General features: G+C 44.2%; 1 protein-coding gene across 3 annotated transcripts in view; it reads left to right on the top strand.

Annotated features, from left to right (window-relative positions):
- The window catches only part of CNTNAP2 (contactin associated protein 2), a 2,064,732-nt gene that overhangs the window by 1,877,383 nt on the left and 170,513 nt on the right, over positions 1 to 16,836 (top strand). For all 3 annotated transcript variants that reach the window (XM_082473843.1, XM_082473842.1, XM_082473844.1), the window contains one exon: positions 15,254 to 15,490. In XM_082473843.1, coding sequence (XP_082329969.1) covers positions 15,254 to 15,490 — 237 coding nt within the window. The remainder of the gene's footprint in view (positions 1 to 15,253; positions 15,491 to 16,836) is intronic.

The following is a 16,836-nucleotide window of genomic DNA, read 5'->3' on the forward strand; positions in this document are numbered from 1 at the left end:
CTCATTCTCAGGAGACAAACCAGTTAGTTACGCGAAAGCTGGTTTTGTACGCATCTAGGCTTCCGACCCTCCTCCTCCAGTGGGTCAGCTCCCATTAGAATGAAGTCAGGGGTGGGCGGCAGCATGCATTTTAAGTCGCCATCCGTGGCCACCATTATCTCTAAACCCAAAGACACCATTAGAACCAGAATATATTTGCAGACATTTCTTTACAATTGGGTCTATTGAAAAATGTGAAATTAGAAACAAGTAATTATTTTAAACCTTCCCCAACCTATGGAACAAAAAAATGGCAATAGGCAGGGAAGCATCCTAGTTAAAAAAAAAAAAAAAAATTGATGCATGTGGTTGTTGAGCGACATTTCTGGAGGAGAATGTCACCAGCAGAAAAGGCAAATGTGTTAATTGGGAACAAGACAATCTCACTTCCCGAGCCAGGGTCCTCTGCATTGGACATGAGATCAAAGCCTTAAAATACCAGAAACCTGTGCCTTCAGACTGTGTTTCTTGGAATGATTGGCCTGGGTGCTGAAAATAGCACAGAGCCTTTTGGAGAATCCTTAACTCCGAGCATTCACAGCGTTTCACATGCAGTGCAGTCCGTCCCGGCCTTGGTCTCTCTCCTGCTTCCAGGAGCTGCCTTTGCAGTTCCCTTTGTGTCAAAGGACAGGGCAGTGAGCAAACCACCGGGCAGATTTGGGTGGGGCATGTCACTAAGCACCCACAAGCGCTTCCCGGAAACCATTCCCAGTGTTCTGGAAAGTGTGTGTGTGTGTGTGTGTGTGTGTGTGTGTGTGTGTGTACACTCATACATAATTTCTGGGGAAAATATACGCACACATAGTTACATACAAACTTTCTGAAAACACACACACACACACACACACACTCATTTCCTGGAAACCATTTTAAGGTTGATTTTCTATAAATGTAGAGAGAACTATAGATCCATATAGAAAACCTTTTGCAAGTTTTTTTTTTTTTTTTAAACTCTCTAGGAGTTAAGCCAGCATTTTATTTATTTATTTATTTTTGGCTGTGTTGGGTCTTTGTTTCTGTGCTAGGGCTTTCTCTAGTTGCGGCAAGCGGGGCCACTCCTCATCGCAGTGCGCGGGCCTCTCACTGTCGCGGCCTCTCTTGTTGCGGGGCACAGGCTCCAGACGCGCAGGCTCAGTAGTTGTGGCTCACGGGCCCAGTTGCTTCGCGGCATGTGGGATCTTCCCAGACCAGGTCTCGAACCCGTGTCCCCTGCATTAGCAGGCAGATTCTCAACCACTGCGCCACCAGGGAAGCCCCTGCAAGTATTTTTAATTTATTTCATATAAGAATAAACTTATTTCACACAGCCATGAATAAATTTATTCTTTTTCCACAGATGTGGTGCAAAAAGAAGGGCATTCTTGAAGAATAGAGGGAAAAAATATTAAAGTAAAATTTTAGTTGTCAGTTTTGTAATTGAAGCCGTCTTCTCACTTGAAAATATTGTTCTCATTGAAGTAGAAGGAAAAGACGAGCTGGCAAATGCCCCAAAATGCTAATTTCCCCACACAAATTACAAGCATATACAAGATTTCAGGAGGGCTCTTGCCGTGATGGGGGCATCCATCATTCAAGGCCATGTATAACAATTCAATGAGAGAGTGGCCCAAGTTCATTCTTTTTCTTCTGTTTCCTTTCTCCTCTTCTTATTTCTACTTCTTTCTCTTTTTTTTTTTTCCTTCTTCCACCAAAAGGCAGACAAAATATACAGCTTTTTAATGACAACCTCATTTTCTGGAACTCTGGATAATTCATAATCCTGAACTTATCTTTTCAAAAAAATGTACTGATTGCCAATTATTTCTTGGCTTCTTTGAGGTGAATCTTTGTTTTTTATCCCGTATTTTATCTTCTACTCTCAAAAATTATAGATGGTGATAGAAATACATTGCCAGCATGTCTAAGATTTTCTTGGCAGGGAGATGGTGGGGGTATACTCTGAAAAAAATCTGAATGTGGCCAGACTGGTCCATGAAGCCATTAATCCATTCATTAATTAGACAAGTGTATATTAAATACCTGATATGTGCCAGGTGTTGTGTTGGACTCTGGAGATACAAAATCAGCTAAAATGCGGTGTTTGCCCTCAAGGAACCTTTGGTCATCAGTATACATATTTGTCATTACCAGTTGTAGTTTAGTGTGAGAAAGCCTTTGAAATTACTGCATTTTGAATCTGTTTCACAGGAGAATGAATGTTTAAGTCTAGTTGTCACAGAAACAAGTGGTAAGCCATGCAAAACAAAGCCAGGGAGGTCATTTGCAAACCAGGAAGGCAGACTCAGCATAAAGACAGCTCCTGGCCTGAGGCGGAGCCCAGTGGCCTTTGGCCTGTCCACTTCTGGATTCTGTGTGGCATCATTAGCAGTTTTCAATAAGCATCTTTTTTTTTTTTTCAGAAGGCATAGTGTGGCCTACCTGCTCAACATCCACCAATACTGTGAGGTCTCAGATAACTCTACTGGGATATAACCTAGCTCTTGAGTTGCATGAAGTAGATTGCCGCTAGCGTCTAATACTTCATACATTCATGCCTCATTCAAGACAGCAACCCTAGATGAGTTTCTTTAAATCACTCTGTTTATGTAACCATCAACATTGTCCATAGGAGGCCACTTCCCATCTGATGAGTGAGACTCCAGCTGTGATAGTTGACCCACGTTAAAGCTGCCTGTACAGTGTGGCATGTTCTCTAAAGATGGCAGATAGTTTGAGGATGGTTTCTGTTGGTTGAAGGACAGTTCAGGGCTGGGTAGAACATTTCAACAAATCTCAAGGCTTATTAGCATACCAAATAAAGTAGCCACATAGACAAAATGGCTGAGATAAGGAGGAATAATAAGCAAAGTCATTCCTTTTACCTTCCTTGGTCAAGAAAAATAACTTGTTTCAAAAGATATACCCTGCTTTAATTATAAAAAAAAAAATCATCAAATGGGAATGGCTTTGGATTTCAAGAAATATATATGTGAATGTCTCAAATCTTACAGTCAACCACGACCTTGAGGTGTGGCTTTTTAAAATCAAAATAGAAATCATTTTAATATTAACAAAAGGTTATCATAAGTATTAGGACATTTGTGGATTTTCTGGTCATTCTTTTCTATTAAGGTCTTAGCTGGTAAAGAAAACAGAATTTTATCAACTTAAAGAATCAATTGTATTTTTATGTTTGGGGGGTAATAAACAATCAGTGGTCACCTGATTGTTTCCTTTTAAAATTCCCAAACAAGGGAGTTCCCTGGTGGTCCAGTGGTTAAGACTTCCCCTTCCAGTGCAGGGGGTGCAGGTTCGATCCCTGGTCGGGGAGCTAAGATCCCACATGCCTGCTGCCAAAAAACCAAAACATAAAACAGAAGCAACATTGTAACAAATTCAATAAAAACTTAAATAAATAAATAAATAAAATTCCTAAACAAGAAGCTGGTAAACAAATCACTTTGTGGACGATGTTGGGCAAATTACTCCCCAATATCTGTTACCTTATCTGTAAAATTAGGATGATAGCATCTATCTCAAACATGCTGTTTAATTAAATTAAATTAAATTAAATAATACATAAAAATTGCCCTTTGTGTCTGACACATAGCAGGAGTTCAATAGAAGCTCATTTCCTTATGGCGTGTAAACGTGTATCTGGCTCCAATTCCAAAGTGTACTCACTGAATCAACAAACTTTCAATGAGTGCCTCCTTTCACTAGATTTTGTGGCTACAGCAGTGAATTAAAAACAGTGCTCGTCTTCAGGGACCCTATGGTCAAGGATTCTATTTGGCTCTTCAGATCAGCTGAGCAAGCAAGAAAATATGGGATGTGTAGTGTTAAGTATAGAGCAAAGAAGAAGCAACTTGCTACTTATCAACAGAATGAATAGAATCAATAGAATGTTCCTTGTATCTGGCACAGGCACAAATTATGCAAGTAAATAAATTTACAAAGAAACAAATAATTCCTAAAAGCCGTAGCTTCATAGCAAACGATGAAGTTAGCAGAGCAGAGGTAAAATGAGGCAGAGACATTTGATTGGGGACAACTTTGCCTGTTAAGGCTATTCAACCAATTAACCAATCTGTCAAAATATGTTCCCACTTACTAAGTCAATAAAAGCGAGAAAAAAACAGTAGAAATTAAGAACATCTGTTAAGCTGTAAGTCATTTAATTCTTTTGGATACATTATTCTGAATGCCTCTCGTAACACTTTCATTAATAAACTTCTCTTTTAATTAATGATTATGTCTAAGTTGATGGAAGAGAATTTCTCTCAAGAAGCCCACTTTACAAAGGGAATGAGACTGAAAAAATTGTCAGCTAAGGAAGGTCAGTGCAGATCAACTAGTTAAAGAATATACTGTTGCTATAAAAAAGAAATTCAAATTCTATTCAACTCACTTCAAAAAGTATTTATTGTGTATTTGCTGGATGCCAGGGGCTGGCTGAGGTTACCAGGCAGAGTTCTTACCCCGAAAGGCTCACACTGTAGCGAGGATCCAGATGTGTAACCCAGGCATTCGGCTCCCAGCTTCCTCGCCCCTTCCGTGCCTTCCCTTTCTCTCCCCTCTCCTCCTTCCCAGGATGAAAGAGGTGAGGTGGGCCCCCTACGTTGCCTGGTTGTTTGCAAAAATCTTTCTACGTGGAAATATATATATATATGCATACATGTATATATATAGCCTCAGGATGGTTTTCTAAAGCTATTTGTTGTGTATACAAGTACCTGTGTCTGTATATACATTTTTCCCAGAAATGGGACAATATTGTGTTACTGTTGGTTTCTTGACTTAGCTTGCTCTCCTATGGTTTCAGGAATTAGTCTGTGTGAGTGTGTGTGTGTGTGTGTGTGTGTGTGTCTGCATATACATATATATTATGTGTATGTGTGTGTTCACACAGAAATGTGGTGAAATGTTAAAAGTTAGGGAGTCTGGATATGCAGGATATGGAGGTTCTCTGTACTAATTTTGCAACTTTTTCTACATTTGAAATTATTTCAAAGTATAGTGTTCTTCTAAAAGATTTGAAAACAAGTGATTGGAGACCCTTTGCAGCCTCCCTTGTGCCTTCTTTCCTACCGGCACCTTCTGCCAGCTGCCACCCCGCACTTGACACTGAATTAGACCCAACGCCTAGAGCAATAGAGCTCGAGGGGTCCATTGATTAAATGGATTACATTGGAGTCATCCCAGGAAATGTTGAAATATACCTGAAATATACCAACAGGCAGGCCTTTCCCCAGCCCAGTTAAGTCAGAATCTCTGAGAGTTTGCTGCAGACATATTTTTCTAAAGTACAGCGAGGCTGCGACGCGCTGACAGAAGTTCCCGAACCCCGTGCCGCTCCGCTCCTCTGTGCTTTGTCCACGCTTTCGTCCTCCCCAGGAGCACGTTGCCGCCTTGCGAGTCTCGCAGATGCGTGGTTGTTTGTCGGTACCCAACTCAGAGTCCCCTTCCTAGCGTGTCATCCAGACCTTCCCTCACCCACCCCTGAGAGAGCCCGTCTCTCCCCTGCTGTTTCCGCCCACACACACTGTGATTCTAAATCTCAAGCTCTGCTCCCCTGATGGTCTCCCAACCAGCTGCACGACTCCTTCCCGGAAAAGCCTCGGTATGTTTGCTCTTGTTATCAGCATGGGCCTAGCCTAGAGTAAGAGTCCAAGAAATGTTTACCAGTTCAGTGCGAACTAGGTTACCTGCGTTGGACTGAAGTTATAACACAGAGCTGGGAGGGCACTTAGAAGAGCTCTGTACACTGCATGGGGCTCTTAGCAAGGAGCTGGTGCTTACCCTGACAGGAATAGTGAGTAAGGAATAGAATGGAAGGGATGAGAAGGAAGTGAAGGTGTGAAAGCCAGTAAGCCAATCAGGCAGGACCACAAGCAGAGCACAGGAGATGCAGCTAGGAAGCAGCAGGTCCAGATAGTGAGGGTAAGGGAGGTCATTCTGGGGCTTCAGTCATCCAACACTAGGAAGCAGCAGGTCCAGATAGTGAGGGTAAGGGAGGTCATTCTGGGGCTTCAGTCATCCAACACTAGGAAGCAGCAGGTCCAGGTAGTGAGGGTAAGGAAGGTCATTCTGGGGCTTCAGTCATCCAACACTAGGAAGCAGCAGGTCCAGATAGTGAGGGTAAGGGAGGTCATTCTGGGGCTTCAGTCATCCAACACTAGGAAGCAGCAGGTCCAGGTAGTGAGGGTAATGGAGGCCATTCTGGGGCTTCAGTCATCCAACACTAGGAAGCAGCAGGTCCAGATAGTGAGGGTAAGGGAGGCCATTCTGGGGCTTTAGTCATCCAACACTAGGAAGCAGCAGGTCCAGGTAGTGAGGGTAAGGAAGGTCATTCTGGGGCTTCAGTCATCCAACACTAGGAAGCAGCAGGTCCAGATAGTGAGGGTAAGGGAGGTCATTCTGGGGCTTCAGTCATCCAACACTAGGAAGCAGCAGGTCCAGGTAGTGAGGGTAAGGAAGGTCATTCTGGGGCTTCAGTCATCCAACACTAGGAAGCAGCAGGTCCAGATAGTGAGGGTAAGGAAGGTCATTCTGGGGCTTCAGTCATCAAACACTAGGAAGCAGCAGGTCCAGATAGTGAGGGTAAGGGAGGTCATTCTGGGGCTTCAGTCATCCAACACTAGGAAGCAGCAGGTCCAGGTAGTGAGGGTAATGGAGGCCATTCTGGGGCTTCAGTCATCCAACACTAGGAAGCAGCAGGTCCAGATAGTGAGGGTAAGGGAGGCCATTCTGGGGCTTGAGTCATCATCCAGCACAGGCCCTAACGACACTGAGCACCTCAGTGGATCATTTTGAGTGAGAAAGGAGTGAGTTCATTTTTATTATTTTTTCCTCAAATTTGGGGGGTTGGGGTCATGAAATTTTATTTAAACTATTAACCCTCTCCCCAGAAAAGTGCATACACACTTACTTACTTTCACCTGAAGTTTCAGAAGATTTACAGATTTTCTGAAATGTCTCTAGTGGCTCCCCCTCCAAATGATATCCCAAATGTTAAGAAAAGGGATGAAATTTAAGTTCAGGAGTGACATGCTCTCCGCTCCCTCCAATCCTTTCACCAAACTGCAGCCAGAATGATCTTTTAAAATGGCAAATCAGATTATGTCACCTCTACTTAAACCCCTTCAGGGTTGCCCATTACTTTCTATACCAAAAAAATCCTCAACAGGCCACTCCCTTTGTCACCAGCCTCTTCCTACCACGTGCCCCTGAATTTTAGCCATCCTGACTTTGATTGCATTGGTCCTTAATATTCCCTCCTTCCTCAGGGCCTTTGCACATGCTCTTTTCTCTTCCTAGAATGCTTTCCCTACCCCCAAATCCCAGTTACATCTCATTCTCCCTCAGCAATTAACTTAAATATCATTTACTACCTGTTCAATATCTAATAGCTTCATGGCTTAAATAAAGCACTTAATAAATATTTGAAAGAAAATATGGGAAAGCCTGGGAGCTAGCCAGATCGATATGGGTTCAGTCTTTAGGATGAGAATGATTTAAAGTCCACAGCAATTCAGTGACTTGCCTGACCAGGGTCATAGAGCTACTTGGTGGCAACATCAGGACTAAACCCCACACCTCTTGATTCCTGCCCTCCGCTGGTACCACCTTAATCCCTTATAGATGTCTCAGCTGAAGTTTGCTGCAGTGGCACCCTCATCTCCCTTGCTCTCCCAAAAACATTCTAACCTGTTAACTGCCATATATGCCAGTAATGCTTATTAACAGTTTCAGGAGCATGAGCCTGGAAATTCTGGATGCAGACTGTCTTCCGGTTTAAGACTGTAGTAAATTTGTTCAGTGCTGTTGGCTCTTAAACTCCAAGTGAGAAGGCCCCCCGGCTCCTACATAGTCAACTCATAGAACATATAGTTTATTGATGTGTTTCCAGTAATAAACTTCACACCTGTGTCTCATGGGTAGCACATACCATTCAGGCTAAATGTATGAGATTTTTCTTTGGTATTTTTCTCCTTTCTATGGATTCAGACACTTGAAATTTATTACACACAAACTGACCTGGCAGTGCCCTGACCTTTAGAAAGAATGGTGGGAAATGGCTACAATAGACATGTATTCACCTGGGGAAACAGAATAAGTAGAGGTGAACATTAACCCATCTGCGTCCAATGTTGTTGGCCCAAAATGATTATAGTAAATTAAAGAAAACATCAAACAAACAGAATTTTTAAAGTCAGGAGGGAAATTCAGAGTGGTACACTTGGAGAGAAAAAGCAGATTTTGCCGATACAAGGCCAGGAGAGAAACTGGCTGTATTTCAGGATAGCGGGGCCTTGGGAGTAGAATAGGAAATAAGTTTAAACATAACTGAGCCTTGCAGGTTGCCCTGGAAGGAACCGGGCCTGATTCAAAATCGGGAAACATGCAGAAGGGTGACGTCCAAGGTCTCTAGGAGCAGAGCTCCATAAAATTCACTTAACTTTTTTTACTCGATAATAATTAAAAAACAGTTAATGAGAGTGATCATTCTGATCAGTGGAATTCAACCATGAAAGAGTCTAATGACCCTGAGGCTGGGGCTGCGGTGTCTGTTCTGCAGAAATTTCTCCTAAATTTTATAGAGGCTGAACAGAGCTTTCAGGATCCAGGGTAACTGGGACAAAGTAGAAGAGAGCTTTGGAAGGCAGGAAGGAGGAAGCAAATATTAAAGTTTGGTTACAGCAGGAGCTAAAAAGAAGGAAGCCTGCTGTTATGGGCTGAATGTTTGCATTCCCCCCCCAACCAAATTCATATGTTGAAGCCCTAAGCCGCAGTGCTGTGGTTTTGGAGGTGGAGCCTTTGGTGGTACAGTCAGCATTCATGCCTGTAGGTTCCACAGTCATAGATTCAACCAAACATGGATCAAAAATATTAGGAAAAAAAAAAAAAAACTCCAGAAATTTCCAAAAAGCAAAACTTGAATTTGCCATGCACCAGCAACTATTTACATAGTGTTTATATTATACTAGGCATTATAAGTAATCTAGAGATGATTTAAAGTTTTCAGGAATATGTATGTAGGTTATATGCAAATACAATGCCATTTTATATAAGGGACTTGAACATCCAAGGATTTTGGTATCCAAGGGGGGTCCTGGAAGCAATCCCCCATGGATACCGAGGGATGACTATAACTAGGCTTAGATGAGGTCATGAGGGTGGGGCCCTTATAATGGGATTAGTGCCCTCAGAAGTAGAGACCAGAGAGCTAGCTCTCTCTCTCTCTGCCATGTGCACACATGGCAAGAAAATGTGTCCGCAAGCCAGGAAGAGACCTCTCACCAGGAACTGAACCAGCCAGCGCCTCGATCTTGGATTTACAGCCTCCAGAGCTGTGAGGATAGATTTCTGTTGTTTACAACACCCCGTTACGGTAATATGTTATAACAGCCTGAGCAGCCTAACACATCTGCCAAGATGGGGGCTCAGTAAAGGTGGTTTGCTTGAATGACTGGGTCAGTGACAGTGGGTGAAGGCAGTTCACACAGGCTGATAGACCAACTGTGAACATCTCTTCCCAACTCCATCATCTCTTAGTGATGCCACATTGGTCGCTTGAAATCAGCCAAGGTGGGAGTGTTTACACCATGGGAATAGGCGGACACCACAAATACGGGTTTCCCCCCAGGAGAGCCAGCTGTGTAACGTTTACCAGCACACTCCTGGATAAGTTAGATGAAAGCCTTGTGGGAACATGGTTCCCTGGGGTTCTCACATTCACAATACACCTTAACATTTGTTGTTGCTGTTGTTTCTGCTTTAATTACTAATACACAGTGGCACTCTTCAGTTATCTTTTATTACCTATCCAGAGTGATTCAGCATTTGTAGACTCTCCTGGCAAACCAACCATCATTTAAAGCATTGTTTCTATGGGAAAATAGTTCCAAGTTGCAAGTTACTGACTTTAAAATAAACTTTTGGAAAAGAACCCATCTGTGAGTTGGGGGCTTTCAATTCTAGGTCCTCAGGGGGAAGTTAGAGAACAGAAAGAATCATGTCTATTTAAAAAATATAGGTTGCAAAACATATCCTAAGTGAAAAGACAAAAGGAATGGAATTATAGAACTTGGAGGAGAAAAAGATGAGGAGCAATTTAATTACAGGGGTGGGTGCCAGCTGTTTGTTTTTCCACTGTGAGCATCAGGGATTTGGTTAGACAAAGGGGAGAATACCTTTGTGGTATTTTTCTGGGATGTATGGTTTGTGGATTTTATTTCAAACATTTCCAAACTTACTTTCCACAATCAGGGGTAATTTACATATGATCCGTTTTGAAGACCAAGAAATGGTTAAGACAAGATTACTTGTCTGCTTCCAGACCCCTGTGACCTTTATGATCCTAAGTCTGGCATAATGTATTTCAAAATTTTGAGACACATAACTCAACAAATCTCCTTCATAATATATCTTAGAATAACTAGACCCAAAATTTATCATTTTTTTATCCAAAAAAAATTAATATCAAAAATTAAACTATCTCATATTAGTATAAAACCTCAAATCAAGCATTCTAAATCAACTTTTTGATCATTTAATGGGGGAAAAGATGTTATTTGGGGCTTGTGAAGTAAGCATTATTTTAATTATTCATTCAGAAGGGACGGGAATATTACTTTCCTAAATGAAATCACAGTACTCCGATTTGGCATTTCCTTAAAAAGATCTGAAACAATGCAATAACAGCTGTAATTCTGCCTCTTGGAACCTTAAATGGCTCACAGCACTCCCAGGCCCCGCTTTGACAGTTGGGTTACGATGTGGTTTCAGAGCAACACTTTTAAGCGTGGTATATCCCTTCCTCCAATACTGGCATGAATCCTTAAAGCTTCTTAACGATGGATGACTCTGAAATACACCAAAAGTATTCTCTATGGCATATTTTTTATTTGTTTATCCAAAATCCCTAGCTTTCCAAATTTCCCTTTATGATCTGCCTTGGAATGCTCGTCGCCAGTTTATCTGAGAAAAGCGTAAGTTCTCCCCCAGACAGGACCGCCCAGCAGCCCCACCGAGCGCACTATCCTGCCTCAGTTCCAGCTCCCAGGACCTCAGACTCTTGTGTCCCTAAGCATCGCCTCTTACACGTGCTGATTCTCAAGACCCTCTGAGTCAGACCCTCTGAGCTAAAATCTGGGGCTGGGCCTGAGCACCAGCATTTTAACAGACTCCCAGGCCTGTTGAGAAGTGCTGTCAGGGACTCAGTTCTGCCCTCTCTCTGGGAGCAGAAGACCTGGGGAGAGCCTGGCCCGAGGGAGCTTAGGGTCTCACCGGCGAGGCGCTGCATCTGTGGCTCAGGTGCCTGGGGTCTCCTTGGCTTTACCTGCTTCCTCAGCCTCTGCTACTCAGAACCCCCACCCCCACCCCCAGGCCCAGGTGCTGCGCTCCTCAGTCTTGAGTTTCAAGGGCCCGATACATTTTTTCCCTCCCTGTGCATCAGCCCTGTCTGCTCGCCTCTGGCTTGTTCAAACCCTCCAGCCTTGATCTCTAGCCTTCCTCCCTTCCTCTCTCCAGGCCCCAGGTCTACCTCTTCTCTCCTGCTTGGCCCAAACCTGTTCCCAGATGCTGACCCCTGCATCCTCTGGTAGAACCTCTCTGCTGGCAAAACACACCCCTTGGTGTCTTTGCTCCGGGCGGCCTGCCTGCCTGCTCTCCCCGAATGCTCCCCGCCCCACCAGCTGCTAGACGCTGTCATATCAGCCAGTCCTAGTAATGTCCGTCTGTCCCGCTAGGATCTGAACTACTGAGGGTAAGGATCACCTCTGTCTCCTTCACTGTTTTCCCAGCAGTAGTGGGAGCCTAGTGAGTCTTGTGTGAACAACTGATATTGCTTAAAAAAAAAAAAAAAAAAAAAAAAAGGAGCATGTGAATTTCACCTGGGGGCACGATGCTCACGTTGCAGACTCTCTGGCCCCTAAGTTTGTTTGCACGCTGCGCCCTCAGCTAGAAAGCGGCTGGTCTTCATCTTCACCTTTGCATAGCGACCCGCCTCTGGCTCTTTGGGTCCCGACTTCAATGTCTTTTCACTGGGGAAGTCTTCCTGGAGCCCTGGAGACAGGGCTTGGTACCCCTGTTGTTCCAAGTGCCCCCTATATAAACCTGATCCTGTACTGAGTACACTGCCTTCTGATGATGTCTGTTAGCCTAAATTCTCCTCTAGATCAAGAGCACCTTGAGAACAAGGATTGTGACCTCAGCACCCGGCATAGTGCCTGGCATGCGGCTGGTGATCAATTCCACTCTCTTTGCTGAGAGAGTGGAAAAGTCAGCTCAGGATCCTCCAGGCAGTAAGAGGGGGGTTCTTCTCACATAACCTACCAAGTAAACCACCATAACTCTCACCACACTGTGTTCAAAGTGTCGATGTGTCTCCTCTACACCCACCGCTGGACGTGAAGCTGAATCTGGCCTCTGTACCCCTACACCAAATTAAATCTCAGAGACAGAGTTTTGGGTGAAATAGAAAAGAATAGCTTTGTTGCTTTGCCAGGCAAAGGGGGCCAGAGCGGGCTAATGTCCTCAAAACAGCGTGTCCCAACCCAGGGGGGTTTGTGAGGAGTTTCACGGTCGAGGGGCGGGGTTGCTGATAAGGATGAGGATGCATGCAGGGCCCGCATTCCTTCAGTCCAGAGGTCATCTGGTGTCAGGTGTGACGATGGGCGAGCTGTGACCTTCTCTGGAATGAAGAGGGCATCATCAGTAGTTAACATCTTCCATTTGGTGGGGGCCTTGGTTCTGCAGAAGAGCGCAAAGGTATTGTTCTGTGTATCCCTTGAGGGGAGCCAGGACCCTGCCCCAGGGCTGCACGGTTGTTTCTTGACTGTTCCTCCCTGGTCTCTGCATCCCCTCCCTTCCCTGATCAGCAATTGTTTGAACCTGCACTTTGGAACCCAAGGAAGGGGCCACAGAAAGGCTTTTGTGCCCAGGAGCCCCACAGGATCCTGCTCAGTTTCAGACAGAAGACTCTTAAAGGCGTTGATGCATTTGCTGCATCTTTACATCCTGATGAGTCTGCAGTGACTAGCGTGGATTAAGTATCTGTTTAATCCTGTGTTTCCCGGCAAAGACACTCTAGGCATTTTGAGCAGGACAATTCTTAATTGTGTGAGACAGTCCCACATGTCACAAGACACTCAGCAGGCTTCACCCCCACCCACCAAATGCCAATAGTACCCTCCGTGTATGCGGACACACACACACAGACACACACACACAGACACACACACTTGCAAAAGCCCTTGGGTGGGGGGCCAGGAGGAGAACAGTACTGCCCACAGTTGAGAGCTTGTAGTTAACTGAACTCTTCACCACAGCTCAGTGGGAAGCGGGACATGGCAGCCTCTGCAGCAGTGCCAGGTGGAGTGGTGCACGTGTGTGATCATGTGAGGTGGGGGTCAGGGTGGCATCTGTGGCCCTCAGGAGAAAGTGGTAACCTGTTTTTGTAATATGACTAAGTAATCTTTATTGGACGCTTATCATATATTCCAGGCACCAGGCTAAGTATCTTCCATGGGTTCTTTAATCCTCACGACAACCTGAGGCCCAGGTTCCAGAGAGGGAAGCTGAAGCTTAGAGAGTTTCAAGCCACTGACCACATTAGCAGGGTTGGTTAGCCACAGGTGTCTGCAGACCTGGAATCAGCCCACTGTGCTGCTGACTCTCTCTGTGCTAGGCTTCTTTAACAAGAACAAACTTCAGAATTCCCAGAGGAAAGAATCCTCTTAAAATTGGTCCTCTCCTATTCATTATAATGTAGAGCAGATGTTTCACAAAATACATTCTGTGTAATGTTAGTTTAGTGGGATGTCAAGTCTTACGAGAGTAACGGGTTCCACGGGCAAAGAAGTTTGGGAAATGCTTTCAAGGTCACGTGCAGAAGGCAATGAAACAGTAACTGTGAAGGCCAAGCAAACCTTGCTAGCGTGCCCAAGCCTTTCACAGGGAGTCAGGAGGTGATTTTAGAACATGGAGCAAACAATGGAGAAACTGTAGCAGGAGCTTGTCTGCCAGGCAATGATTAAAAACTAATTAACATTGATTAGGCCACAGGAAAAAACTGCTGAAGGATGGGTGACCTTTCTTCTAATTTCTTAATAATAATAATAGGTACTATTTATTATGCGCTAATTACTTTAATTATCTTTTGTAATTCTCACTGTTATTACTTCTCTTTCACATGTAAAATACTGAGGCCTAGAGAAGCTGGCTAAGCGACTTCTAAGGCCGCATAACCAATTAAGGGCAGCACCAAATTTGAACCCAGTTCCCTCTATCTTCATGTCTTGTGATTTTTGAAGACTATACCCAAAGCCTCCCAGGACTTCATCAGGGTTTCACCAAGGGCTTTCCTGGGTGAACATCCAAAGCAACTCCGATCTCTCAGCAGATGCCCATGAGTTCCTTGAATTAGTGGTTCATGTGATACTGTTGCAGGAAGGGGGACCCCTTCCAGGACCCGAGAGTGGGCTCTTGTCTAACACTCGGAAATGAATTGTCCAAGGAGACACATGTACTGACAAAGCAAGAGACTTTATTGGGAAGGGGCGCCCGGGCAGAGAGCAGCAGGGTAAGGGAACCCCGGAGAATTGCTCTGCCACATGCCTTGGTGATGGGGTTAGTTCCCGGGTTGTCTCTGGCCAGTCATCTTGCTTGGCCCGTGTTTGGTCTGACTCAGGGTCCTTCCTGATGGCGTGCGCATCGCTCAGCCAGGAGGGATTCCAGCGCCAAGGATTCTAAGAGGTTGGTCATCTCCTCCCGGCTAGTTTTCCGCAGCACCATGTTCCTTATCGGGACCTCCTGTTGTGAGACAGCGCAGGGAAGCGGGTCTGGCCGAAGCGGGTGGTGTCGGTCAACAGTTCCCTAACCATGCCACTGCCTTTATTCTCAGCATCTCTCTTCAACCGAAATTAGTTATTTGGTCTAAGTACTAAACGTGAAACTTTTTTCTGGTATGAGTTAACGTTTCTTAATTTAGCTACTACGTTTTAAGTTGACAGACTGCTATACTCTGTTACACTGCTTTTTTGTTTTTGGTAGCGTATCCGTGTTGATGAAACAACGTCCATCTGCGTAGACGTTCCCTTCCTGGAGTCGGTCCGCCCTCCAGGAACGGCCTTAGCGGCCACGACAAAGCTCACCATCTACCCAGGTTAAATGGTTGGTGGTATTAGCCTCGGACTTCTCACCTTTCCATTTTCTCTTTCCTTTTCAACAGATGTGGGTGCATTTTTTGAAGAGGGGATGTGGCTGCGGTATAACTTCCAGGCGCCCGGGTCCAGTGCTAAGGAATCGGGCGGCAGGTCGGAGAACTCCCGGGACCCACAGAATGGGGCCCCGGACCTGGCCCGCGAGGAGATCCGCTTCAGCTTCAGCACCACCAAGGCACCCTGCATCCTCCTGTACGTCAGCTCTTTCACCACCGACTTCCTGGCAGTTCTCGTCAAACCCACCGGTAAGGACGAGGATACCTAGCCTTCTGCCCTTCAGGGTTGTAATATCGGGGACCATCTGCCCTTCAGTGTTGTAATATCGGGGACCATCTCCAAATATACACTAAGCCAGGAGTGTCAGTGCGACTAAAATAGGCATCCGATTTTAGAATATACAAATGGACTTATGATCTGTCAGAGAAATCTAAGCAGTTCTAAAGCATATAAACATGCCAAACATTGAGTCCATTTCCTCTCTGAAAACTTGAGTTCTATGATACTTGGAGTTTTAAGATCTCTTTTTTACAAATAAAAATATTTAGGTTTATCAAGGAGCAAACCTCTCTCATTCCCCAGGGAGACTGTACAGGCTGGAGACACGGAGGCTCCCTCTCTCGTCTTGCTCTTTAACGATTGAAGCTCTGCAGCCTTTTTTTTTTTTTTTTAACATCTTTGTTGGAGTATAATTGCTTTACAATGGTGTGTTAGTTTCTGCTTTATAACAAAGTGAATCAGTTATACATATACATGTATCCCCATATCTCCTCCCTCTTGCGTCTCCCTCCCTCCCACCCTCCCTATCCCACCCCTCCAGGTGGTCACAAAGCACCGAGCTGATCTCCCTGTGCTATGCGGCTGCTTCCCACTAGCTATCTATTTCACATTTGGTAGCGTATATATGTCCATGCCACTCTCTCACTTCTTCCCAGCTTACCCTTCCCAACCCCTCAAGTCCATTCTCTAGTAGGTCCTGCAGCCTTTTTTGACAGCTATTCCAGTGTTGTAGCATCTTAAAGATCAAGAGTTTCTTCTGTGGGAACTAAAAATTATTATTATTAACCCAATTCAGCTTGAGTGTTAATAAAATAGTAAATTCTTAAACTTCTCTGGGCAGTGCTCTGTTAGTTTAAAAGATGGGTGGGAAAAAAATGTTCCTTAGGATTTTCCCTTTCAGAGATTATTTCTGAAGAAAGAAGCTGAAAATCAGACAAAGGTTCAGCGTGAAGATGTTCATCATAGTTTATAATATTATTTATGAAAATAAGAATTGGAAAGGACCTAGAAGTTAAATTTTAGGAAAATGGTTAGTAAAAGAGGGAATCACCATTTTATGGACTATCGTGTATCCATTAAGAATAATATTTATGAAGAGTAATTAATGACATGGAGAAAATTTTTATGTAATATTATATGAAACCAAAAAAAGGCACGATACAGCCTTGACTGTACAATATCAGTTTTAGCTCTGTAAAAAAGATGGATAGGAAAAAAAAAAAGCAATAATGTGAGCACAAAGTATCTTTGTTTGTTTGGGTAGTTGATTTGTTTCTCCTGGGTAATACTCTTCTACACATGTCAAATGCTCTCA

This window comes from Balaenoptera physalus, assembly GCF_965194825.1.
Source record: "Balaenoptera physalus genome assembly, chromosome: 8".
NCBI lineage: Eukaryota > Metazoa > Chordata > Mammalia > Artiodactyla > Balaenopteridae > Balaenoptera > Balaenoptera physalus.